The sequence below is a fragment of the Chroicocephalus ridibundus genome, chromosome 1 (assembly GCF_963924245.1).
Source record: "Chroicocephalus ridibundus chromosome 1, bChrRid1.1, whole genome shotgun sequence".
Taxonomy (NCBI): Eukaryota; Metazoa; Chordata; class Aves; order Charadriiformes; family Laridae; genus Chroicocephalus; species Chroicocephalus ridibundus.
This window is the reverse complement of record NC_086284.1, coordinates 208,513,324-208,539,005: the sequence shown is the minus strand read 5'-3', so window position 1 is coordinate 208,539,005 and position 25,682 is coordinate 208,513,324. Positions and strand designations below refer to the sequence as shown.

The 25,682-nt window shown below is 38.2% G+C and overlaps 1 protein-coding gene across 1 annotated transcript in view; it reads right to left on the bottom strand.

Annotated features, from left to right (window-relative positions):
• CD36 (CD36 molecule (CD36 blood group)) overlaps window positions 1-19,884 on the bottom strand; it is a 29,463-nt gene extending 9,579 nt beyond the window's left edge. The window contains exons 1-7 of the mRNA XM_063323534.1: window positions 19,736-19,884; window positions 15,741-15,977; window positions 7,131-7,291; window positions 4,916-5,060; window positions 2,051-2,230; window positions 1,810-1,901; window positions 1,329-1,375 (exon numbers count right to left, since the gene is read on the bottom strand). Coding sequence (XP_063179604.1) covers window positions 1,329-1,375; window positions 1,810-1,901; window positions 2,051-2,230; window positions 4,916-5,060; window positions 7,131-7,291; window positions 15,741-15,860 — 745 coding nt within the window. The 5' untranslated portion in view covers window positions 15,861-15,977; window positions 19,736-19,884. The remainder of the gene's footprint in view (window positions 1-1,328; window positions 1,376-1,809; window positions 1,902-2,050; window positions 2,231-4,915; window positions 5,061-7,130; window positions 7,292-15,740; window positions 15,978-19,735) is intronic.
• Window positions 19,885-25,682: the final 5,798 nt, after the last annotated feature.

Below are 25,682 nucleotides of genomic sequence, written 5' to 3'. Positions count from 1 at the left end.
AAGAATACTGTTTAATATTTTTATCTAGATACTTACTTGTACTACACATGCTGTGCTTTGGTGTAAAAGCTTACAAGATAAGAAGGAATTCTCAGACTTACTTGCAAGATTTTCTGAACCTGCTGCTTCTCTAAACATTTGGTCTCTCCTGAGCAGTCGCACTGAATGCCTTTGTAAACTGTGCTATAACCTTTGCTAATAAGGATAATCTCCATATTGTAGCTCCATACTGTACTGGAGCACTTAGTACTTAGTACTAGAGCACTTAGCTGAGTATGTTTATTCCATCAGCTCTGAAAGAAGGAAAAGTAAAAAGCTGTCCCTGGGGGAAAAAAGGGTTCAGGCTCCATAAGAAAGAAAGAAAGTCCCAGAACGTAAAAAAATATTGTCTTTTATAAAATTACATATTTTAAAAACGAACTAATCCTTCCTGATTCACAGATTTTTTGAAAGTCATATTCTTGTGATGTATTTGAAATACTTCAAAATAACTTGCCATATGCACTGGCTTATAAGTAAAATGATCTATGCCAGCCAAAGCAGTACAGAAAAGGATCAAAAAATCCAAAAACCTGCTTGTTTTGATGTTTGCTTACTGAAGGCCTACACTTCTTTGCAAAAGCCTCCACCAGCTCAACAGATTCTGGTGTCCTCACAGTGATGCTTTCACTCATCAAAGAAAAAATATCACTTTGAACAAATGTATCAGCAAACAACTCAACTGTTTTCATACGCATTCCAAAAACAAATTCAAAAATATCCCTCTCCAGTTGATTCATCCCAAGCTGAACTACTTCTCTTCTTCATCCATTCTCACCTGCTAGCGGCCTCTAAACCACTTACCTGAGAGCCTTATCCCTTAACACCTCAATTTCTTTTCATATCTCAGTATAAAACTTTTCTGTCCATTCCATTTATTTTATTTTTCAACACTGTAAATTAATGTACATTATTAGAATGCAAAGATAATTTTTCTACTGCTATACAAAAAAAAAAACCAGTCTTAGTTATATTGTTGTACCATAAAGATAATTGGTAGAAACAGAGAACCAGACTCTTTTCTTGAGTCTCTTCCACATCTACTCTAGCTGAAGAGGGTGTGTGCACATGTATATATAAATTAATGTACAATACTGTATAATATATATTATAAAAGATATGCATGTATAGTAGTAGAAGTATGTATACATTCATATTTATATAGACATTTAATATACAGAATATAGGACTCTGGAAGCCCAGGGGAATTAACTTAAATATTGTATCTCATTGTTCCCTTAAAATATCAAGAAATGTGTTGAAGTTTTAAAAAGCTTTAATAGGCTCACCTGTGCCATTAACCAAATCACAGTAACCTTCCCAGTATGAAAGATTCCTTTAAGATAAAAAAAAAAAAGTCATGCTGCATGTAGTATATTATAACATGTAATCAATTTCATTACCTGTATTGCTAAATATAACTGCTCCAGTATAAGCCTGATTCATTAGCAAAGTCAGAGGGTAGAAATGTTCATACATTTATTCAGATAAACTATATGATGCATTAGAATAGGATAAAAGGGATCTAGCTACTTAAGTATGCGAAACAGAAGTAACTACTTGTACCAAAGAATCAATAATTGTCTTAAAAGCATGCTCCTAACAGAATCATAACTAGCTGAAAGAGAGAGGTGGTTTTGCTAAGCCCAGGGCTTGATCCAGCTTTCCTTGAATCGTTGCAGAATTTCCATTTATCTATAGCACTTAGTTAATCAAGCCTTAAAAACCGTACCTTCAAAATATGTATGGTCTTTAATTACACAAAATTACCTTTTGTTTTTATAGCTTTCAATTATTGCTGTTTTTTTAATATCTTCTGTCCCGGTATAGACATTGTAAAGTCCGTCGAATGTTCCATTATACTGTAACAGACACAAGAAGAAGGAATAACAGTTAGAAGTACTGAAGCAGATTGTAGCATTGTCAGATTCTTCTTCCTCACAGCAGATACCTTAGTTTTTATTCACAGAATGATAACTGAAGGCTTTGCCTCCTCATTGGTTTCACTTACTGGGTAGAAGACTCCCAGAACTGGGTCCAAGGGGAAGGGGACCTTGTTTAAGAAGGGATCTTTGTATCCCCACAGCAATTCCTTCACTGTTCTGTTCTGCAGCATGGTTGACTTAGAAGCTTTAATCCAAGTGTTTAATAGTAGTTGTATAAAGGTGTTTGTATACAAGGCAGGTGCAGCCTACAACAACAATAAAATTAAAGTTTAGCATAAAATTATGCATGCTCTTATTATCAAGAACTTACCTTTATTTTTGGACTCCAAGAAAGACAATTTCCAGAGTTGCAGCTCACTATGGTGAGCTTAAGTTTCTACTTAAAATTGACACTCCTTAACAAAACAATTACTGGGCATAACTTACACAAAAGCAGAAAATTTGTCTTTACTGCTTACATGAGTTCACTAGATCATCCCTAGTCACAGAATCACAGAACAGTTGGGGTTGGAAGGGACCTCTGGAGGTCATCTGCTCAAGCAGGGCCACCAAGAGCCAGTTGCCCAGGACCGTGGCCAGACAGCTTTTTAATATCTCCAAGTAATCACCTTAAATCCCTACCTGTATAACACGGGTTGTAACACTTTTGGTTTTCTATCTCTTTTCTGTCATTTCCATAGGTCACACACTTCAGACTCACTCGCCCTATAAACACCTAAGTAAATGTATACAGGCCTTGTTACTTACTGGCTTAGATAAGTGGTTTAGATTTGCTGTTGCACTAGAAGCAAAACAACTGTATCCTGCATAAAACTGACAAAGTGCTGAGTCTCCGTTATTTCTTTACTTAGAAAGAATACATATTTACAACAAACAAGTCCTTCTTTCTGAACAGCTTTAATTCTAAATAATGGATAACATTTCCTAATTCAACGAAGAATAACGTAGCTTTACCAGCAGTAATTGTAATGAACGTTACCAGAGGCATAAACACAAAGTCGAGTCCCTAAAGGCAATGAATAGCTTACGGAAAGCAAACAGAAATGATCTATGTTGGCCTGTCTAGTGAAGCAGGAAATTGTAACAATTTTCATAAGTAAATCTGTGTAAAACCAAATAATTCTCTTAGAGCAAGTGCTCAGCCCTTAAGTAGACCATCTCTTTGTACTCAGTGCTACAGGGATAGCAATGGAAGAGCCTCTTTCACTTCCTGCCCTCCTCAACCCCCTGAATCTTCCACTCTTGTCTGAACTTCAACACAGGGAAAGCAGAAAGCATGGGTGTGACAAGATTACAAGATAGAGGAGATGTGGGTTCAATCCCCTCCAGGTTAAGAAAGTGTGAAAAACATCTGTCTAAATTCCCTTGTGGGCATTTGGACAACAAGGTTATGATATAAACAGTGGGCTCTACTGGATTGAAGTTGGTGCTGTCAAATGAGATAGGCAAAGCTGCTCTGGGAATTGGGCTTACACCAGTTGCTTCTGAACAGCAAAATGGGTCTTGGATCCTCTGTTTCCATGTCCCCTGACATGGCTGCTTCCAGGCATGAGTCTACGCTTAGACCCATAAAGAGCTACGTGGTCCAAAGTGTGGGGGCTAAGCAGTGTTAGTTAACACACAAAGGACTCTGAGTACAGGAAACAAGAACAGCTTTCCAAAAGAGAGATGCTGGCCTAAATAAGGACACGGGCAGAACATATCTGGTCTGAATAATGTCACTTGCCTTTATTTGTTAGGTCTGTTCTCCCTAGAGAACAAAAGGCTCAGGTGGACTTCATCACAATATTCCAGTACTTAAAGGGAGGCTAGAAAGAGAACTTGCTTCACAAGGAGTGACATGGAGAAGACAAGGGGCAATGGGTACAAGTTGCACCAGGAAAATTTTGTCTTGATAGAAGGGATAATTTTTTTACAGTGAGAACAGTCAATCACTGGAATGTTGCAGAGTCCCCATTGCTGGAGGTTTTCAAGGTGCAATTGGACGCAGTTCTAGAAAATCCCATCTAGGCTCCCTTTCTCAGCAAAGACCGGATCAGATGATCTTTTGATGTCCCTTCCAATGTTGGCTTTTCTATGATTCTGTGATGGATTCTGTGATTCTATATTGTGTTAATACCAAGCATCTCTTCACTCTGCCCCTAACACCCACCCTCTCTCAGTGAACCTGAACACATACACGCGGACATCACAGAGTTAGTGCAAGACAATCAGGCAACACAACCAGGGCTGAATAAAATATGACAACTGTAAATGTCAGTCAAAGGCAAACATTCTCAACCTGTGACAAGGTAAAAACATCTGGACTGAAAAGGCTCTAGCACAACTCTAAGTGGGCACCCCAGTGCTTTTCTTTGAAGGACTAAGGTCTCAGTAAGATGGGAGAGCTCAGGGGATGCCATTGCAGTGCTGCTGAGGGGCACCATGGGGAGCAACCAGCTGGGGCAGCGAGGCCATACATACACCGAGCGTGGGATTTAATACAGCCTCCCCTGCAAAGCAGGACTGAGGATGGTATGAAAAGAGTATAGTAAATCCATCTTGTACTGTTCAAGCTATACCTCACACAGAAAGGGAATCTTGATTCATTCCCACACTAAAATTGCCTAGGAGGATGCTTTCTGATACATCCCATCCAAACTGATGACTTTGCTTCGACTGATGGGAACAGGTCAATTTTCGTTTAGCGTTAAGATTACCCTGGCAATATAAGGGAACCTTAAGATATATGCAATATGTCCTCAGAATTTTTTTTTCTTAAAGATGGTAATACAATGATCCTCAGTGTAGCTGACACTGATATCATCTGGGTTCATAGAGGGGAAGCCTATCCTGTGGCAATTTCAGTATTACTAATGCTAACTTCTCCCCTAGTTCCTCCAGTATCTCAACATTTGAATGTAGACGTTATGGTTTTTTTCTTTACTTACAACAACAGCAAGGTTGAGGCATGTGATGGTGTCATTTTCTGTCCCAACAGACATATCAGGTTCAAAACGAGCAATGTTAGGCAACATGTAGGATATTGTGCCATCAGAGTTTTCCGTGATATTTACTTTAGGTAAATATCGCACCCTTGAAATAAAAAATAAAAACATAGAATATTTTTAACATTTTATTTTCAAGACAACATTCCCGACTGAAGCTTTCTGAAACATTGATGAACATTTTTGTAGGTGAATGTCGAGCATTTTATAACTGCTGAAAGGATTCTAAACTTTTCATGTGAATATATGTAAAAATTCCATTTTCCATAAAACATTTTTCTTTTGGGAATATTTCCTTAGTGCTTAATGGAAATTTTTTTCTTGATACTAAAATGAAAACTAATATTTCCTTTTTATTTTTATTTCAGTAATGGACCTTGTACCTTTTTGCACTTTGTTTTAAATTAATCATATTTTGTCACATTTTTTTCTAAGCTTTCTCATGGTTGCATGTAATTAGAAGGGGATGACTCAGAATGGTTACTAAAAACTCTTAAATTTTTATTTGATATTGAAAATTTGATTTGATTTGATTTTTCTGTGTTACAACAAAACAGATTACAGGTTAAATCCGTAACGGGAGTCACTTTAATAACATTTCATATGCATGTGGGGATTTATAAGCAGTCTTTCAGCTCCACTGAGATTCTCATAAGTCTCTCAAGCATACCCTGTCAGCAGATCACTAAGGTACAAATCTCTGAGCTGCTGCAGCTCTAGTTTTAGCTCAACTCTTCAAGTCCCCATCCTCCTGCTGACCCTTTTCTGGGGGCAGCATCCAGCTGGCATCATGACTTAGTCTATGCTGTGGGTCCACAAAGCTTGTCCCAGCTCCATCCCAGAAGGGATCTTCACGGTACTTCATCAGATCTTCCAGCCTGGGTGTGGGGGGCCCAAAAGGTTCAGAGAACATTTCCTCGTGGTACATAGGCAGCCAGAGCAGGTGGGCCTTACCCCAAAAGCAGATCGATCTTGGCTTCTCAAGATTAGGTTGTGTGCATGCCGTTCTAATTAATAGCCTAATGTTCAGAGTACCTCCCTGAAAGTTTGGAGATTTGGTTTCTAATTAATATTAGTTCTAACTGGAAACGAAGACTTAAAACAAGGTTTCCCACTTCCCAACAGAATCCCGGGGACAGCTGCATTTTCAAGGCCAAGGAAGAGACGGAGAGAAACCCAGTGTCACAGTGATTCAGGTAGACCCAATACCCCAGGTGAGCATGACTGCAGCAGTGAGAAGAGCAATAGTCATCATTTTTTACACAGTCTCATCTAGGCTTCTGGTGGAGATTTGTTTCTGAGAAAATAGGCTGTTTCCTGATTACTGTGTAATCATTTCCTATGTCTTCCCAGGTACTGTATGAACCGAGGTATTCCAATGAGAAATAAATAAAATTTTTGGCATCAAAGCTCCTCAGTTTTAGAAATGCAGTCCAAAACTATCACGCAAATATAATATACATCTCCAAAAAGGAAGAAAGAAACACCATTTTCGGAAAGCAATATCATAACAAGGGTGCCAGTTATAGCTGGATGTTGGGCGTAACAACTCAGGAAGCATCAACTAGTCCTATGTCAACATCATATTTAAAATTATGCAAATGATTAAAAGCTTCCCGGAATGAGGATGGGCTGCTGCATCTAAGCCCTGACTAGTACATTCAGAAAAAGGAATGCTTTTCAGAGGAAAAAATTAAAAATGAAAAGGCATAGATTAAAAATAAGTCATAAGGGAGCAAAGAAACAAAACACATTATTAAAATAAATGTGAGTGATACATGGGTGATAAAATAATCTCTTGGTTTTAGAGCATCTGTCATGTTTTTTTCTATGTAAAAGCTGGCAGACACTGAACAGCAACAAATGCAACTGTCTGTGTGGTGTTGTGGCAAGCACCTTGCTAATAAGCAATCGTTTTCCACAAGAGCAAACAGCTTCACACCCAATTACCTATTTCTATATGCACTTTCCCAATGTGAGACCCAATACAGAAAGTGTTTGCAATTGCTGTGTGTAGCCCCAATTTAGGCATTTTTGTCAAGTCTGACTAAAATATGCTGCTGGAATTTCAAGAACAAATTTTAACGCAGCAGAACTTTCTCTGACTTTAACAAAACTTCTGGTATGACATGTCACATATTCAGTGTGCTTTGCTTACCTGTATGTGTACGGTCCTCTTTGTTCAAGTTTTGGACGTGCTCCTTGGTCTAATACCTCTGAAGGATTTTGCACATGGAAAATCCAGAATTGCCTGTAAACTGAACTTCCTGGCACAAGCCAATTTTCAAAAGCAATGGTACCATTTGCAATGACAGCTTCCTAAAAGGACAAAAATCAAGGCTAAAATTAACCACAAAAAAAGTAATGACAAGCTGCATTTCCTTTCCAGATGATTGTAGAATAAGCCCAAGCAAACAGAAATTAAAATAAAATAAAATAAAATAAAATAAAATAAAATAAAATAAAATAAAATAAAATAAAATAAAATAAAATAAAATAAAATAAAATAAAATAAAATAAAATAAAATACAAACAAACAAAAAAAAAAACCAAGCTATTTTATCATCAGTAAGAGGCATAAAGCCCACATTTTTAGCCAACATTTGAAGGCAGCCTGACATTCCTGCTCCGTGACAGCAAAAGTGAGCCCCCTAAAATATGTGACCACAAAGCTGATATAATTGCTATTGTAGCCAGCAGCAAAACTCTCCTACTGCTGTGGCTGGGCATTGCCTTAGTTGCCAAATACTTGCCAAATCCATGGAAAAAGAAAATCTTTGAATGACTGAATGATACCCATCAGTTTTTAGAATCCATAAACTACTTTTCACACACTTGCAAATAGCCCAGGGAAGGAAACAGAGAGTTTTCTCTGAGAATTAGTCACACAGCAAGTAATTTTGCACTCACAGGAAGCAAATAGTGTTCTTGCAGGAATGTTTTTTTGTCAGAAAACTCTTGTCACCAAAACTGAGACTTTCTAAGAAATGTTTCTAGTTTTGATAAGATTCTGTTAGGGACGTTTCCCAGCTTTAGGGAAGGAAGGCAAAATATGTCTATAAGGACAAGGCAGGACATCAGGAACCACTCTAGGGTAACCAACAGCTTTATGTCTGTGGCACTCAGCTGTGATATGGTAAATGTCTATTCAGTCCTTGGGACTGTACAGTGAGAAGGAGAGTTTGAAGGTATGTTCCCTGTATTGTCAAGGGAATGCCTGCTTTGCTGGTCTACATCAGGCCTTTTTCTATATGTTTTTCCCAAAGCCCTGGGATAATGTAGATTTTCCCCTTGGTGGTAAAAATTCAGAAATTTTTTTTTCTATAAGAAGAAAAATCTAGGCTGCCTGGCTCCAACATATAAAATGCTTATTTATTAGAGGGGTGCAATATTAATAAGTTAATTTGCACAGCTCAAAGACTCCCAGGAATTAAAAGGCTGGAATCACTCCAGATAGCAAGAAAAGACATTTTAAATTACAAGTTGCTACATCTTCTTTCTAGCTTAAGTTTCTGCCTCTAGAGTTTGCTTAGCAAGCACCATCCAAAAAAATGGATACTACCAATTGAAACCACTGCAGTTAGAAATTAATACTGTGTCTGGGAGAACTCTTATCACTGGCAGGGCTTTATCTGTGGAAAGCCTGTTTGTACAGTGGAGTTGCAGATGCCTTGCTGGTGGTGTAAAGCACTTGCCTTGCTGTCTGAATATCTGCTATAATTTATGTGCATTTTTGTGAGAGGGGAAGGAAAACTTGGTGCAGCGAAGGTTTATCAGCTTGGCGTGTTATCAGCTTGAGGTCTTGCACTCAGACCCGACAGCTAAAATTCTCTTCAGCCTTGTTTTGCCAACCTCGGAAGGCCGAAGGCTCTATCACAGCTGTGATCCAGCATGGGGCAGACTATCTCTTTGGTGAAGACAGAAGAGCTTGCATGATTTGGAAATCACTTTTGCAGTTTCCACAGAGAATTGCTCAAAGGCTCTGGGAGAGGCAGACTGATATAAAGAGAGGCACAACTCAGTTTGCCCAGAGCCTGTCTGCAACCTGTACTCAGCAGGGTCCTGGGATGGGGGCAGATGCCAGGATTTGACCTCCTGCCTCAGTAACTGGGGTAGGGAAATGGCTATGGATTCCTGGCAGCTACATTGTTAAGAGGACAAACTAATCTCTCGAGAAGTCAACAACGCACCGGCACAGAGGTGAAGGGAGAATTTTCAACTTTGTGACACTAGATTTTAAAGCAGTGTTACTTACTTCTTAAAAGTTTTCCCTTCCATCCATTCCTCCCTCCCCTTATAACCCTTTGCTAGGGGTTATAGCAGCACAGAATGATATGTCAACTCCTCTGCCACTGCAGAGTTTGCTCAGAATGCCTGAGCTGCAGGACCTCTCCTCCCATCCTGGAGAGGCACAGAAAGAGTCCCCAGCCTGCCTCCAAAACATTTTGGGCACTTTGAAAAATGTTTATTCTGCAACGATCACATCACTATTTTGTTGACTTGGAATAATATAAGGAACATGCTTCCTCACAGCCTTCTCCATGTAAATGATCTTATTTTTTTCCAAAGTGTGGATCTTTGCCTCTAATCCTCTCTCTGCTATTGCAGGGAAAGCCAAGAGTGTGCAGGGCTTTATACCAGCTTTTTAGTACAACCAGGACAACTTTCCATGTAAACTGAGACTGTCGGCTATGCAACAAACCTTTTCATGCACTTCCTGTACTGACCTTTACTGCACTGTACTGTATGAGGTACTTTCTTATCAATCTAGAACAAATTTGCTGTCCACCTGAAGAGGTCAGGTGGCTCTCCTGTATTTTTCATGCAAGAGTAACCACTATGTCCGTATTATAGCCTTAGTAAATGCCAACAGAGAAAAACTACTTTGTGCATTGTATGAAGAGATCCCTGGGACCTAAGGACATGGGACAGACAGGCCACAACCAGTTACTATGTGGATTTGCAGCCCACCATTTACTCTGTGCTAATGCCACCATGAACACTCTTGGGGGATGCTTCAAGGGGACAGATGATCCAACCTGACAGTGCTGGAGCCAAAGGACCAAGTTGGCTCCCACAGCCCCTGGTACCTGATCCATGTGCCTCCCCCTTCCTCTGTGCCAGATCTCCTTCATCAGGGAGCTGTTTCTCCCTGCTGGGCTGGAGAAAGAGTATTTCCTTTTTTTTTTTCTTTTTTTTTTTTTTTTTCTGGGTTACCTCTCTTATCACTTGGCTCGGTGGTGTGGGTAGGGGGAAGGATCAGATAAGAGTTAAAACAAGGGAAGCAGCAGGACAAAAGAGGGAGGAGGAGGAAGGGAGCAAGATGATTATTTTTGGTGGCATTTGGCCATTATTGTTAATAACATTTGTCCCACAAAGGAGGTGCATAAGATTCTCTGTCACATACTTCAAGAGTGCAAACGGTGGGTTAAAGCGGAAGAAAATCTAGAGTTCTGTATTTATTCATGTCTTCATTTAATAAAACTAGTACCCTCACACCAGCAAGCCCTTGGGTTTTGGCTGTCTGGTCACTGGTAAGGCCAGCCCTAAATATTATCCCTCTCTATTTCTGGTGACTTGCATATTCCCCAAGTAACACTGACATGTTTTGTGATATTACAAAAGATAGAGTAATTTGGGAAACTACTAATTTGCAATTGATAATATGAATCACTTTTCAACTCCCTAGTCACCCTACATCAGCTCTAATATCTTATGCAATAGTCAACTGTTGTTAGCAAAAATAGCCAGACAATATGTAATTGCTACATAGTCAGATTCATCTCATGACCTAACTGTGCAAGACTGAGTGAAATCAATGGGAACGTTAACCCCTTTTGCTTCTGACACAATTTTTCCCCCACTTGTGGTGGGTCAACTGGCAATACATAAATTCACAAAATGCTGAGCAGTCAACAGTAGAAGCTTGCTGCTTTTTGTGGCTTTACGCTAAATTCAGCCATCATGATTTCTGATGAAGAAATACAAAATGTAAGACTAAGTGTAGGTCTTGACAAAGGATCTGGCCAGAGGGACAAAAGATGCCATTTTCTGGGAAATGAGAGATGCCACGAGTACTTTTGGCTGTAACAAAATTGTTACTACTTTATCCCTATGTGTTGTATGTGTTGGGCTGCATACGTAAACTAGAGGAAACAAACAATACAGTTCTGTAAAACTGAATAAGCTAAATTAATGAAAGCAAATAATCTTCTGTTTGGCAGCTGAAAGTACGAATAGCCATTTATTGTTTTTTAAGTGATGATTATTACCTTATTATTAGCCTTTGTATTCAGGCTTTGTTGGATCAAAATGTTTAGTCCTTTTTCAGTCCATGATCATAAAAAATTATGGAAGCCAATCAAGTTTATCTTTGATAATGCTGGAATATGTGTGATTAGATCAGTTACGTTCTGGTGGGAGTCAGAAGTGGCTTTAGCTTCATTTGTTTAGATAAAGTAGCATATGTATGAAAGTCACAAACACAATTTTAAATTAGAAGTGTTTCCTCCAGTAGCTGAGGAGACATAATATGGCCAATGATAGATAACAGGTATGTAGAGAGACAGATGGCTAAACATAATAATAGCTAAAATTGATAGCTTTATTTCTAAAAATAGCAGAGACTAACTCTGAGGACTCTACTGAGAGAGTGTAGCACTGAGGTATTGTGGTAAAACATACACCATTCTGTATTATCAATTCATCAGGAATTCAATATATTAAGTAACATTATGTGGCTTGTTAACTTCCTGAGCTCACGTGCCTAGGTAGAGAGCAAGAGCTCTTAGAGAAGTGGTGATAAAGATCTTTCAGGCAAATGAATCAGCTACCAATGGGTTTGAGTGGTTAGACCTAGTTGGAAAAAAAAGCTGATTAACTAAAAAAAATAAGTTTTATCATAACTGAAATGATGGGAATTTTGCCTACATAAATAATATTTTAAGGGAGGGAAAGGCAAAAAGTAATAATCGTGCCATGTCAAAATACCTCCTTCCAACAAGATGCAAGCTTTCTGATTTGTTGCTTTGGATTCATGTTTTTTTAACCTTAGACATGATAATGGTAACAGACATGATAATATGCAACTGAAATGTGTGGAGTCAGTTAAAAAGGTATGTTTTGATAGCTGCGAACAAAACATTTTTGTAAAGAACTCCGAAATGTTCATGTTTCACTCCTAACTTACTGAGGACAGTTTTCTAAACCCTTAAGGCCCTCATGGAAAGGCATCTCTCCCTTCTGGATAGACTCAGTGTTTGGGGAAACTGGGATTTTTTACCCTTTGGTACTGAAATCAAAGGCACCTTTTACGGGCGAAGTCTCCTTTCCCTGAATAGTATCAGAGCTGATACATCTTAGCACTAATTTCTTTCAGTGCCTCCCTGCCAAGATGCTGCTGGTGGTGGTGTCATTTTGAGTGTGCTCTCCAAGTAACTGTTTCTTTAAAGAACCTCTAAAAAGATTCAGAAAATATATATAATGTTGGAATTCTTTAAAACCCTGCCCCCCCAACTGGAGGCAGGAGTGGAAACAGCTTATCCAAAAAGATGTGGTATCCAAAAAAAGAGGTAAAGCAGTCCGGGGTTAGAAAACAGCAATGTGTTTGTGTTGAAGCACTGATGTATGTTAATAAACTGGAACACATGAAGAGGTGACATCTTGGTTATCCATGTTACATGGACTTTGTTTGGGTGTCCACCCATGGACTGGTCGTGGGTGGAGAACAGCACCTGCCTGCAAGGAGATAAGACCCTATACCCTGACAGTCTCTGTCAATTTTCTAAGGGCACCTGAGATTGTCTATACACTTGCAGGTGCTTTATCTTTGCTGCAAAACCAGTATGCAGCCCTACAGTAAAACATATCCTGGAGTGTTTACTCAGGCTAATCTCTCAATGACTGTAATAAAGGAGATGTGAGGCTGGTAGGGTTTGGTAAGCTGCAAGGATGTGTGCTTAAGAGAAGCACGCTCAGGCTTACGCTGCTAGCAGAACAAGAACGGTAAGGACTATTGATTCTATTGAATTTTGAAATCGAAGTTGCCGCTATTTATTGGGAGATGCTAAGAAGCTCAACTGGACTTGCTTGAGAGTAAATTGATGACAATGTGATTTGACTAAATCTTGATAACAAGTTAATTTATGACAGTTTGACTTGTTAAAGTATGAAGTGTCCTAAAACTATCCATTCAGAAGAAAAAAAAATATTCAACATTTGTGTCTCTAATCCAGCAATAACATTTTATAGCAAAATTCATTTACCCTAGAAATATAGATTTGGTCTTACTGTGTTGCTGTCAACTTGTGCAAAGAACTGGGAATTACTCTGAGATAGGACAGGCAGAGGAAAAACTAGGGGTCTTCTTTCAAGCTTTGGACTGTGCAGAATTTAAGATGTGATTTTGCTTAAAATGGTGACATCTGAAACAGTTTTTCCCTTTCATTAAAAATACATCATTTTGACATTTGTTTTCACCAAGTGGGTGAGGACCCAAGTTCAGGCTTTGCCTCGTATGAGTCCAAATGGAAATATAAATGCTTGCAGGCCATATCTGAGAGAACAGCTTGCTCATTAGGTTTTTTCTCTAAAAAGTCTCTATTTTTAAGACTTTCTCTTAAAGTCTCTATTCTTGAGAAATTCTAAATAAAGTTGTCATTGAAACTGATCTGGTTTTACCAAACATTTCCTTAAAAAAAGACATTTCCAAAAGTGAAAGATTCCAGAAAAAAATAAATATTTTCGGTCTGATCTGCTCAGCAGACTCTGTTTCCTTTGCAGTCAGCTCTACTTTTATTTTAAATACAACAGCAGTGAATAACAAATATTGGTTTTTCTTACTAGCCCTTTCATCAACAATGGTAAATCAGAATCACTTAGAATAAGGTCCCTCTGAGCATCTGCTGAACTGATGACACATTTCAGTCGTTGCACCTTGGCATATCTTTTCTGAAAAGGAATTGTCTTAGAGTCTCATAGTCTCCCTAAAGAGTCAGCATGACAAATAGGAAAAAAATAACCTAGTATGACTCTTGCTTAGGAAGAAAACTATCCATTTACTTAGATAAATAAAGCCTCTAGAAATTTACTCTTTTCTGTTTTATATGAATACTGGTACAATTATTATTTTTTTATATATATATAACAAGCTGCCTTGAAATAGGTACAAGCATCCGAAACCTGATCAGAATGCACAAAATTATACAGACGTTGCTGAAAAAATTACTCTGTCTAATACTTTACCACTAAGACCTCATGCAGGTGTAATTTCATGCATAGACATTTGCAAATCATGCTGTATAACTGGTTCATTATTATAAATAAACAGATGAACACATAACATTGCTAATATACGTCATTTGCTTTGAAAATACTTAATGGTGTAAGACAACACTCTAGATTAACTCAAAGTAAATATTTAATGTAAGGAGATACACATTTTTAAAATTATGTGCTTTCTAGTAAACTTGCCATTTCCTCAATATGTCAATCAATTAAAATTATTTGCAAATATAGAGGATATGACTTTTTTGTAAAACGTTGGAAGGTGGACGAGACATTATCTAGTGAGAATTATTTTTTTGTTCTCTATAAATTTGAAAATTTCATGAAAAATAGAATAAGAATTGGAAAATTCCTCTACATTTAGGTTTTCACTGAGTTCGCTGACAAAATTAAAATGTTATGTAGAAGCCATTTTTTTCAATTTCTTTTTTTTTTAAAGTGATGGTAGAATCTAGATAGGGCCTCAATAGACAGTTCAACATTTCCTGACAGTTCATATATCCACCTCCTTAATTGACTTCATCAGCTGTTGAGTTAAAGGCAGTCTTCCAGAAGGACCTTTGAATAAGTATCTCCAAGATCTCCACAGTCTTCAGCGCCACATCAGATCATTGGGAGGACTAACCAGCAGCCAAAGACCTTAAGGTTTCTATATTTTTAACTGTTGGAGAGCCCACCTTGGCTGCAGTGACCCCAGGGAGACTCCATGACTCTATGGTGGACACCGCAACGCATGCATGGTCTTTCATTCCAGATTACTCCATGATTTAGACCTTCAGTTACATACCCTTTTCACCAAAGATTTAACAAATTAACTTTCAATTTTTCTTTAAAGACAAAACTAGATTTTAAAGAAATAAAATCATCTAGAAATCAGGAAAAAATTGTGTCTGCCAGGTCTACAACACTATACTTCAATTGTTCTACACAGTCCTTGAGTCAAGGAGATGTGAAGATAGGATCAGATCCTGTAGCCTAGTGGAGCACATTGGCTTGGATCATACAGTCACAGATGTGAGCTGAATGCATGTAAGTGTAGGATTAGATTCTGCATCAAAAGTTTGTTTAGATTATTTGCAGTATATAAATACAAGTGCATGGAGTCAGTACCAAAATAAGAAAAAAAAAATACAGAAGAATAAAGAAACTAGAAAGAAACATAATTAAAATGAAAATAAAAAATGCTGACTTTAAATTACATTACTGAGAACACATCTTGTAAACAGTATTTTGGCTTCTCATGTGAAGCATGAAAGGCAGCAAGCAAGCGAACGTGATAATATAATTAATATATTAGAAAAATACTGCTGCAGCTTCTATTCCCAGGGAAGTTTGGATTGCATACATTACAAAAACTAGGTTTAAAGAAGGAGAAAAAAAAAAACGAAAAAAAATAGAAACAGCACACAAGATTTAGAAATAACAACTATTCAATAACGACAAACCATACGGACTGAAAAAAAAAAAATGAAAAAACTTGTACCTTTTTTATTGCTCTGCCAATAAGGTGATCTCCAAGCGGTACCAGAACTCCTCCCAAGATAGCCAGCACAGCACCGATGACGGCCCCAGTGAGAAGCCCACAGTTTCTGTTACAGCCCATTCCTCTCCTTTGTCAGGGTGCAGACAGACAATGCAAAAATTCCCTTGTTGTAAGGCTTGATGTATTTTTCTTACTTCTTGGTCCCAATAGACTCACTGATCTTCCTGAGAGAAGCTCCTAATATAAGGAGAGAGTGAACAAAAATCACATTCCAAAGCTCAAAGTACAAAGTGCATGATATGAAGCAGGTAGGAAGATAAGAAGATAACTCATCAAACGCAGCCAGACAGTGGCAACCACTGCCAAAAAAAAAAAAAAAAAAGTTGCATGTACTTTTGGCAAGGCTTTTTTTTTTTTTTTTTTTTGGCTCTATTGCATTAGGTCAAACTGACATAATTGCTACTCAGCTGGCACTCTTCCTGAAATAAGCACCTTCTCTAAGATCTCTCTGTGCCAAGGGAGGAGGTTATAGCACCCTGCTTTTATCACAGCCTGCATTGCCCATGGCTCCCACTTCAGGCAAAACCAGGAGTTTACACCGCTAGTGTGAGCTACCCAGGCTGTTTCTGCACTATGCCATGAGGAAGTCCTCAAGATCCATCAGCACCTTGGTGGGAATGGCACCCTCTAATGAGAGACACCTATAAGACGTCTGTCTCTCCAGACCTCTGTCAGTCCACAGTCTACTACTAGAGGGACAAACCTTTTGTTTCAGCAACTTCATGACAAAGGCATGGCTGGGTTTTCCTTTGAGAGCTGCATTCTTACCACCACCTAGTTTCATCAATCCCAATTGCCTTACAGAAAGGCAGACTTCTTAAAACCAGTCTAGATTTTGATCATTGAAAGATGTAACACCTTGTATATCAAGTTCAGTCTCAGAGAAGAAAAAAAAAAAAGTCTGCGATTACTCATTGGAAAACAACCTTTGCTGGTAATATGTGCTGACATATCTTAAGATCTGGCGTCGTAAAAAAAAAATCAGAATTATACCAGCTCTAAGAGATATGGCAAAATATAAGCTCCCAGTGATATTTCTTTCCTATTTCTTAACTGTTTATGAATAACTGAGACAAAGAGCTGCCTGATTTGCAATTTAGTCTTGCTCAGGAATTAATCACATCCACAGAATTTGCAAGTTTGTTTTTTGCTTTAGGCCACCAGCTAAAAGAAACTCTGCTGTTTTCTATTTTAGATGTCATTGTCCTTATCTTTTTTATTCTTACCATTTTCTGTTTGTTAACATGTTGTGATCATCTCTAAAATCAATTTTAAAGTGGCTATTAGTTGCAGAGTTAATTACGCATTCAAGGCCAAACACAGGGAGCAAAGGAAAACAGAAAGATAGAGTGGAAGGACAACTCAACCTGAATTCCCATTTTACTCATGAGGATTAAAGGGCTAAAAACCTGCATGAATTTCTAAATAGTAAATCAGGTGTAGGAATAGCACGTTTTGTTTTCATAGACACAATTATGAGGTCCTTTTAGTAAAAAAAGGACACATACAGCACAGACTGACATATAAGGTACCATGGCCAGCAGGCTAATGATGTGTTCTCCCCTGTCCTACAAAACGCATAATTATATCATGTCCATACCTAATCCCAGACTTCCCCTTGTATCTGGATTGAAAACCCACCTTTTGCCTGCTCTTGCACTAGCAGCAATTTGTAGCTCCCCTGCCATTAACAATGACTGTTTCTGTACATTTGAGCTTGTTTGGTATTTTTATCATTTCTCCTTGGGTATTTGCAAGGAGGCTGACCAAAAGACTACTTTCAATCTCAGAAAAATAAAAGTCAGCCACCCGCCACCAGGTCATTCCTTGTGGTTCACACATCAAAACTTTGCTCTTTGACTGCTTTGCCTGCACATACAAGAGACTAAGAAAGAAACCAGATTTGGCTAAAGTTCTGGACTTTCACTGGGAACTGAGATCAGCCTCTTTATAGCTGTAAACCTGGCTTTTCTATAGGAGGAGGTACATCTTATTTGAAGCACAGGTTTACTTAGTTGCTTTCCTCTCTACCAGCTCTGTTACTCTGTGTCTTTGCCCAGAAAAGCAAAAAGAAACTCATCAAAGCAGTAGCATTATGAAAAACATTCATTTTCCCAAAGTTTTCATGCAACCTGTTGCACTTTTCGCAAAGGTAACTGAAAGATGACTTGACTGAATTATAAAACCACCAAGTTACTAAAGGCTCTTTGATACAGTGATGCATAATGACTAATGGCAAACTTCAAAGTAAACTCAAGCGAGAAATTCATTAGACCCAAAGAACTTTTAAGTGAAAGTCACTAGGACCAACTGTTATCTCTGTAGATATGTTCCGATCAGGATCTTTAGTGTGTTAAAACAAGAACTGTAATATGGCTGTGCAACTCATTGGGTAAGTGGCGTGGGTATTTAAAAATCTGACTGCTGTTACACATTGTAGCAAATCTAATGAGAAGCAGAAATTCTGAATTAAATACAATTCTGAAAAGTACACATTTCAAGTTGATTCCCCCCGACACACACGCTGCTATCTATTCTAGCAGATTCTTTTAAAAAGTGTGGAAATACACATTTTAAAATTTAAAATGGAAATTATCTCTTCCATAAGTGTTTAAAGAGGGCTTTTAGACATTGCCAGGCTTTTTATTCTTGGTTGACATACTGAATCTTTTCAAATTAAATAGAAATACACTTTCTCCTAAAATACAGTTCCATCTAAGTTTCTACAAGGTGTTCCAATGGATTATTTTCATTTTGTGTTAGGCAGACTAAGTATCTCTCATGAGCACTGGCAATAAACAGCTAGAAAGCAACTGGCTGCTAATAACTTGTGTCTATCCCAAGCTTTTGACAATAGCAAAATATTCACCCTTCTCCCACCAAACACAATGCCATAGCAGTCTAGACATATCTCAATTTATGCAATTCAAATTATCCATTACACAACTGCAATGAGGAGCACTCACAACATAACATTCAATTTCACATAGAAGTCAACAAGCTATTCTCATCTATCACAATTGAATGCAAAATATGAAAATATGAAATATTAAGTAGAAATTTCCAATAAGAATGCAGTTGTGTCTGGGAACCCATATTCAAGCAAAATTTCTTTACCTTAAGCAGAATAGATGGTACCATAACAAAATTAGGAGGAAAGATGCAAAATGTTATTAAATTTTTTCTTCCCTACTTAACTTATACTCCTGTAGATGTTACCTTAAAGCAAGTCCTTATAAAAATCAAAGAATAATATCTGTTTTTCTTAATTACTTCTCCAGCTTTAACAGCAAGTCTTAAACATTGCTTGACTTGGCATTACTTCAATTCTGACAAAGAATCAGAGACCAACCATATGGGGAAGAAGTGGTGTATATAGTTAAAACTAAAATGCATTTTGAAAATACCTATTAAGAGTTTCAACCCAAAAACACAGTGTTTCTTTAAACACAATTACAGTTTCTCCAAGGTCAGGTGATGCAATTAAAAATCCTGAAATTAGCAAAACATACATTGGCAGGGAAGAGATTATTTCTCCTTTTTTTTTTTTTTTAATCTTTGATATACTTGGAAATTATAGTTTTCAAACTTTTAATCTGCAATAGCAAGTGCTACAAATATAACTTTAAAAAGATGCATTTCTTATAAATTTACATGACTCCACAACTGTAGTTTCAAGAATATTAAATATCAAAAGACAGGATGGAGTTGGGAAAGCCAGCAATCCTGAACGTAAGATACTGTTGCTAACTTAGTAATGAAGCACTTCACTAATACATGTAAAATTTCACTGTTTCTTGCAAACAGCTTTGCAAAATCCTGCCATTTTTTTTATATATTACAAATAAATAATTTCAGGACCTTTCCGCCAACTGATTTTAGAAACATTTCTGAGGAAAACCCTCTGATTTTAAACGTTGTATCATATGACTCACCTTGAATAAGGGCAACTGACTTTTCAGCTGAAGGTGCAAGTACTTAACACATGACTTGCATCAAGTTACGAGAAGACAAGCAGCTAAATCTCCCCACCAAGCACATAGCCTCTAAACTCCGAGGGAGTGTTTATATATTCCAAGAGACGTCAGTTCCCTCTTTATCTTTTTGCCAGAAGAAAAAGTTAAGTTGTATTGGTGCTGGGGGGGAGAAGGGGGCGGGGGGGGTGTTATTTTTACAGTGTGACTAAAAGCCACTACCTACATCTCGTGGTAATATACTTAGCAGCTGCAATCTTTGTCAAATTTTGATCCAAGTGAATCAAAGGTCAAGGACACAAAAGGGTAACTTACTTATTTGGTTCCTGGTCACTTCTCTAATATGCATTTGCTTTAAAACTGCTCCTATTAGCAAGTTATGACTAACCAGTTCCTGACATCTTCTTTAATACTAAGAATATTTTCAAATATTCTTTGCTATATAGCATGCTCTGTTGTATAGACAAAGCCTTACTACTGCAGTCATTCCCTGCTAAAAGCCAGGCTAAACACCTTTACAGCTTAATCATGACAGCATATTTTCAAGTAATAAAAATCAGGAAAAGTCAGAATATTTTTAAAAGACATTTTATTTCCCAGGTTGGATTACAACATTTCCTCACAAAGTGCTGGGGCTCTTCCTCTTCTACTGCAAAGTCAATGAACTTCACCCCAGAAGCTTCTTTCTCTTAACGTATCTAGAAATCAGCAACTTTTACACTGACATCTGTGCAGACCAAATTGTCATCCCAGCATAGTGTCTAGTAATAATTAACAGTAATCAGTTTGGCAAGCTTCTGCACAAATATTTTTTAAATACCTCCTCATCCCGGGTGAATTAAATGAATGTATTGTTTCAAAAGACTTTTCTGGCAGCAGCCAGAGGAAGTGATTTATATTTGGTTTATTTAGTTATAAGAGAGAAAATATTCCTAAAAATAGACACTTAGGTCCAAACGTTCAGGGTATAGCACAGAACAGTTTGTGATACACGTGTTTAGTATTTGCTATGTGTTTTGATTGACTGTTTACTGTTCTGTTTTTGATATTGCCCTATCTGAAAGTTAAGCTTTTGTGGAAGAAGTCCCCCTTCTTCTAATCTATTTCTGCTAAGTAATTCTAAGGTAGATAAAGATTAATGAATTTGAGGTTTTATCTCCTACTAGTAAAAGCAAGAGTGAAAGTGAGCCTGGTCCTTCAAAAGCAACCTGTAGGACAGTCTTTGCACAAGGCTCACTGCCGGCAAAAGTTGGTGACCCTGACTCACTCCGGTTTCAAATCCTTGAAAAGTGGAGTAAGTTTGCTTTTCTCTGTTCTGTGAGAACGGAGTTTAACTGCTAAAAGAAGCAGTCCTCCATGCTATGGTTCCCACCATGTGCTACTTTTATGAATCTTATCATTAATTATTTCGATTGAACATCTCTTTGTATGATGCTCTCCTGAGGATGCTCTTGTTCAGGATGCCCCAGCTTTCCTCCCAGGCTGCACTGCCTTCTTCACTGCTCATTTGTCCCTTTGAAGAGTAACTCCAGTAACTCACACCTGCTCATGGAGATGTTCCCTACCATGCTAATTTTCTCCATTTGCATTGTATGGGATTCAGTGTCTATCACTCGTAAGGGAGGAAAGCATATGCTGCTGGGGTTTTTTTGAATCCTAAATGTACTAAAGCAGATGTAATGAAGCTGTTTTCAACAGCTGTATGGTGAGTTGTATCAGCTAATTTTGTGACTTATGATATCCTATTATTGTCCTATATAAGCAAAATCTTTTCTAGCAGGCAGCGCTTGACAGTGAAATGAGGACCGCCAGGTTCAACTGCAGAAACCAGTTAAAACAATTTGAAGTTAAGAGAGAAGTTGTGCACTTTTGGATACCAGCCATTTCTGTTTCCTAAAAAAAAAAAAAAAACAAACCAAACCAAACCATAAGTACTTAACGGTCCTTCTGTGTTCTCTGGCTTCATATCAGAGTGCAGAGGTTATAGAGGAGAAAATACAGAGCGATGACAGAAAAAGCAAAAAATTATGTACTTCTTTGGAATCCCCGGTGGTGCAACAACAGACAAACTACCCCATAAGGAGAAAGTGTTGAGAAAGATAAATAGTGTAAATGACACTCACATGCTTGACAAAGACACAGAAAACCGCAGGAAGCAGAAAAAGGCAACTGCAGTTGTTAACACCAAATGAAGTCCACCCACATTTCCTGGAATAAACACGCTACTGAGAAAAAAAAATGCTGAAGAGATTAATGGCTTTTTCTAGACATCTCATAGCGGGACCTTTTGGGAATCACTTTCTTTGGGGTGCTTTCTAAACACAGGGTAACAAATGAGGAGAGTTATCATCTTTCTATATGCCCTGAGATTCTTATAATCTTTCTATATGCCCTGAGATGCCTAAACACTCAATGCCCTCCTTTTTTTTTTTTTTATATTAAGATCCCTTCCATCAGGGGATGACGTACCTTTATGGCACACATAATTTGAATTTTGAGGATGCCCTCATAAACGTTCCCACATTCCTGCGGGAATTCTCTGATGTACAGCACAGCACAGCATGATCTTATGCTCCCATGTTTCCACAGTCATGGCATTCACAGTTTTTATTTTCACCTGCCTGTTATAAGATTTATCAAAACTACTCTTAACATTAATCCCTTGTCAGATGTGGAGATGTTAGCAGATGTTAGCTGAGGTTAGCAAGGAAATTAGAAAACTCCAGGAAACTCCTGTCTCTACTTTTCCACCCTCTGAATTTTTCAGAGGACACTAACGTTTACAAAAAAATCAAAAACAACCTTCTAGTTGTTAGGGAAAGTGCCAAGCCCTGGGTCAGAAGATAAGGTTAATGTTCTCAGCATTCAAAACATGATTTTCTATAATCTTTTGGGTAATCTTCCTATTTTTAAAGAAAGGTGTGAGGAATTACATTTACCTCCTTTCTAAGTAAACCCACAGATTTATTGTTTATCTATCTGGCTTACTCTATTAGCATCATCTCATGTGGCTTCTACACTCCCTACCCAAAATCCTGTTGCCACCACTCAGTGGTCCTCCAGCGGCTCCTCCAGTTAGTAAGCCCCACACTTGCTCAGTAGCGAAAGATTTAAAGCATTCAAACAAACCACAAAAAAACAACATGTGCCTCCTGTCCCCAAGTAAGCTCTTTCAACACACTCATGTTCACTCATATGCACTTAGTTCTACTGAGGAGGAGAATGGTGAAGATGAATCATCTACAGAAGAAAATGTGTAATATGTCACCAGCTGGATGAAACTTCTGCTCCTCTGCCTGTACCGAAGATACCAGTAGGCGTTCCTTTATAGGGAGTGAAATTTTGTACTCATGAAAGGTGGTTTGATTCCCTATGGAAATGAGAACCTTCTACGTATCATGACATCACATAATACATAAGAAGCAACACATGAGCTATCAACCCCTCAACAATTTACTTCACTTCTACTGCATAACAGGCTCCCTAGAAAGAACATGGCCTATCTTCAAGTACTGCCTATAAAGAACTTGAATATATAACACCCAAATTATAAAAATAATCATATAGAAGTAATTTTCTTTTCCTAAATTATATGTTCGCTGTCTTTGTCCCAGCTACTCTCACTGTGACTACTATTTTGTACCATCTTTCCAAAAGGTAATTTTCCAGAAGCCATGGGCTAGCACAGAGTTATGTGGCAGGAGCAGCCACCTCACTTTAAAAGAAGGAAGTATCAAGATATTTCAGTGTTTTCGGTTTTGCTTTTAATATCTTACCTCTAAGGTCCTAAAAGAAACGAAAGACATAGTTTCACAGCAATAATTCTTTTCTTGTTTAAAGTTAATTACAAGTATCTGTTGCAAATAACTTTACCCAGATAAAAAGTAGGCATCTGGCCTAAGTAGGCTGGATTGGTTTCCTCTCCTCCCAATGGAGAGGTATGAGCACATCCACAGACTCATCCCATCTATCTTAAATGCTTATCTTCAGCAAGGATATCATCCTTTGGAGGTACTGATGTCTCTCCTTTAACTGCAGAGGATCTAAATTACTCACTTAAATTAGACATCTAGATTTTAGAAGGTTAATGTTAGAACAACTCCACTCAAACTCTCCAAAAAGGCTTTTCAGTTCCTCCCCGCAACAGTGCACCATACTGACAATACCAGGACATTTGTACAAGGTAAGTGCAAAGAACTTGTGAAGCAAGAAGAAAATGCAATTAGAAAACTTAAAAATATTTACCACCTGACATTAATGGAAAGTTTGGCCAAAGATTGCAGACATGGTGTAGCACTTTTTTGGCCACCTCGCATCACAGACTTTTACTGCAGATCTGTTGGCCTTCAAGACTTTCCAGTGTATGCCCTGAGGCATACTCCAAACACTCATAGCAAGCAGTCTTCCACTCCCTGAAAAAAGATCCTCCCAAACATTGATACCTGATTTCTTATCACAAGAACTTGAAAGACTCATTCCAAATTGCTGTGTAGCTCCTTCATTACCCACTAAAGATTCCCAGATGTAGTTTCCCCAGTGCTGTGAAGTGTTAGGACCGAAGGTGCCGTCCCTTGTGATTCTCAATGTGTTACAACGATACGGAAAACATCCTAAAATACCATTGGCTAAAGCCAACTTGGCAGCAGTACAGTGGAAACAGCGTGATATATTTGGCTCCTGCCAGTGATGAGTTTCTCTGTCAAACTGTAAGTAGGTTCTTTAAGGGCAAAATGGGCGATGGCAGACCCAGCAGCTGCTTCAGTTCATTTTTCTCCAGGAAATACATATTCTGAGCTCTTCTTCACTGACTAAGGCACGCATAAACTGCTGCCTTTTTCAGGCCTCAAAATAATTTTAAAATTTATTTTCAAGTGATTTCAGCAGGAGAATCAGGTGAAGAAAGCACAAGAGAGGCAGGGATAGAGCGGACTTTCATTCTTCCACTCCTGTGGGTTCATGTGAGAGTCACTCAGAATGTAGATAGGAAGGAACTTTGTAGAACTGAAGCCAATACAGAAACTGTAAGATAATAACTTAGGCTTCTGTGTGAGTCTGAAGCAGCTAAGAGCTATAAAAATCTGTTACCTAAAGGGTTGGGTCAGTCTATTAATGCTAGACACGCTTCTCACTGAAACCTAAGGAGGGCACAGAGGAGGCTTCGATGGTAGGGGAGAAAAATTTTGAAAGCTGACATCTTTTGAAAGTCAAGAGAAATTTAATAAATCTTGTCCCTACTTGGATATATTCCACTTCTTACAAAACTCTCCTCCTTGGCTCAGAAGTCATAGAATAATACAGTAATTCAAAACTCCTTCACCGCTGCAATACCTGGTTGAGAAATAGCCACCATAGTGAATCATCCCGGACAATGGCAGTGGCTTTGATGAATGACTGGGTAGTCCTTACATTAGCTTTTGACTACCAGCTACATCATAATTTGGTTGGTGTAATAATTAAGAAGAGCATACATAAAGGTGATTTTTCCAATTAATGAAGAGGTAAGTTTAAGGTCAGCTTTTGGTGATTTCTCAAGAGATGGAGACTTGACAAATAATTGACATCCTCTTCTTTCAGTTCACATGTTCCAGACCTGGAGATGTGTCCTTGGTCTGAGCAACATGCAGAAGATCTTCACCACAACTGTTTGTCACCTCAAACACAAGGCATTAAAGACAAACCGTGAGCCTACTTCCAGAAAAAACCCTGCTCTTCATCAGGTCAACACAAGCAGAAAGCACTACTTCACCTACCCCATGTTCCCAGCCCCACTTCGACAATCGAAATCAGAAGTTGGGGTAGTATCAGGACATCCAGGCCCCTGCCAGCAAGACATAAGTTTTGTACCAAAAGTAAGGGCAACATAGAAAATCATCTGGAGAATTAATACAGGCCAAAGCTCTTCCCGATC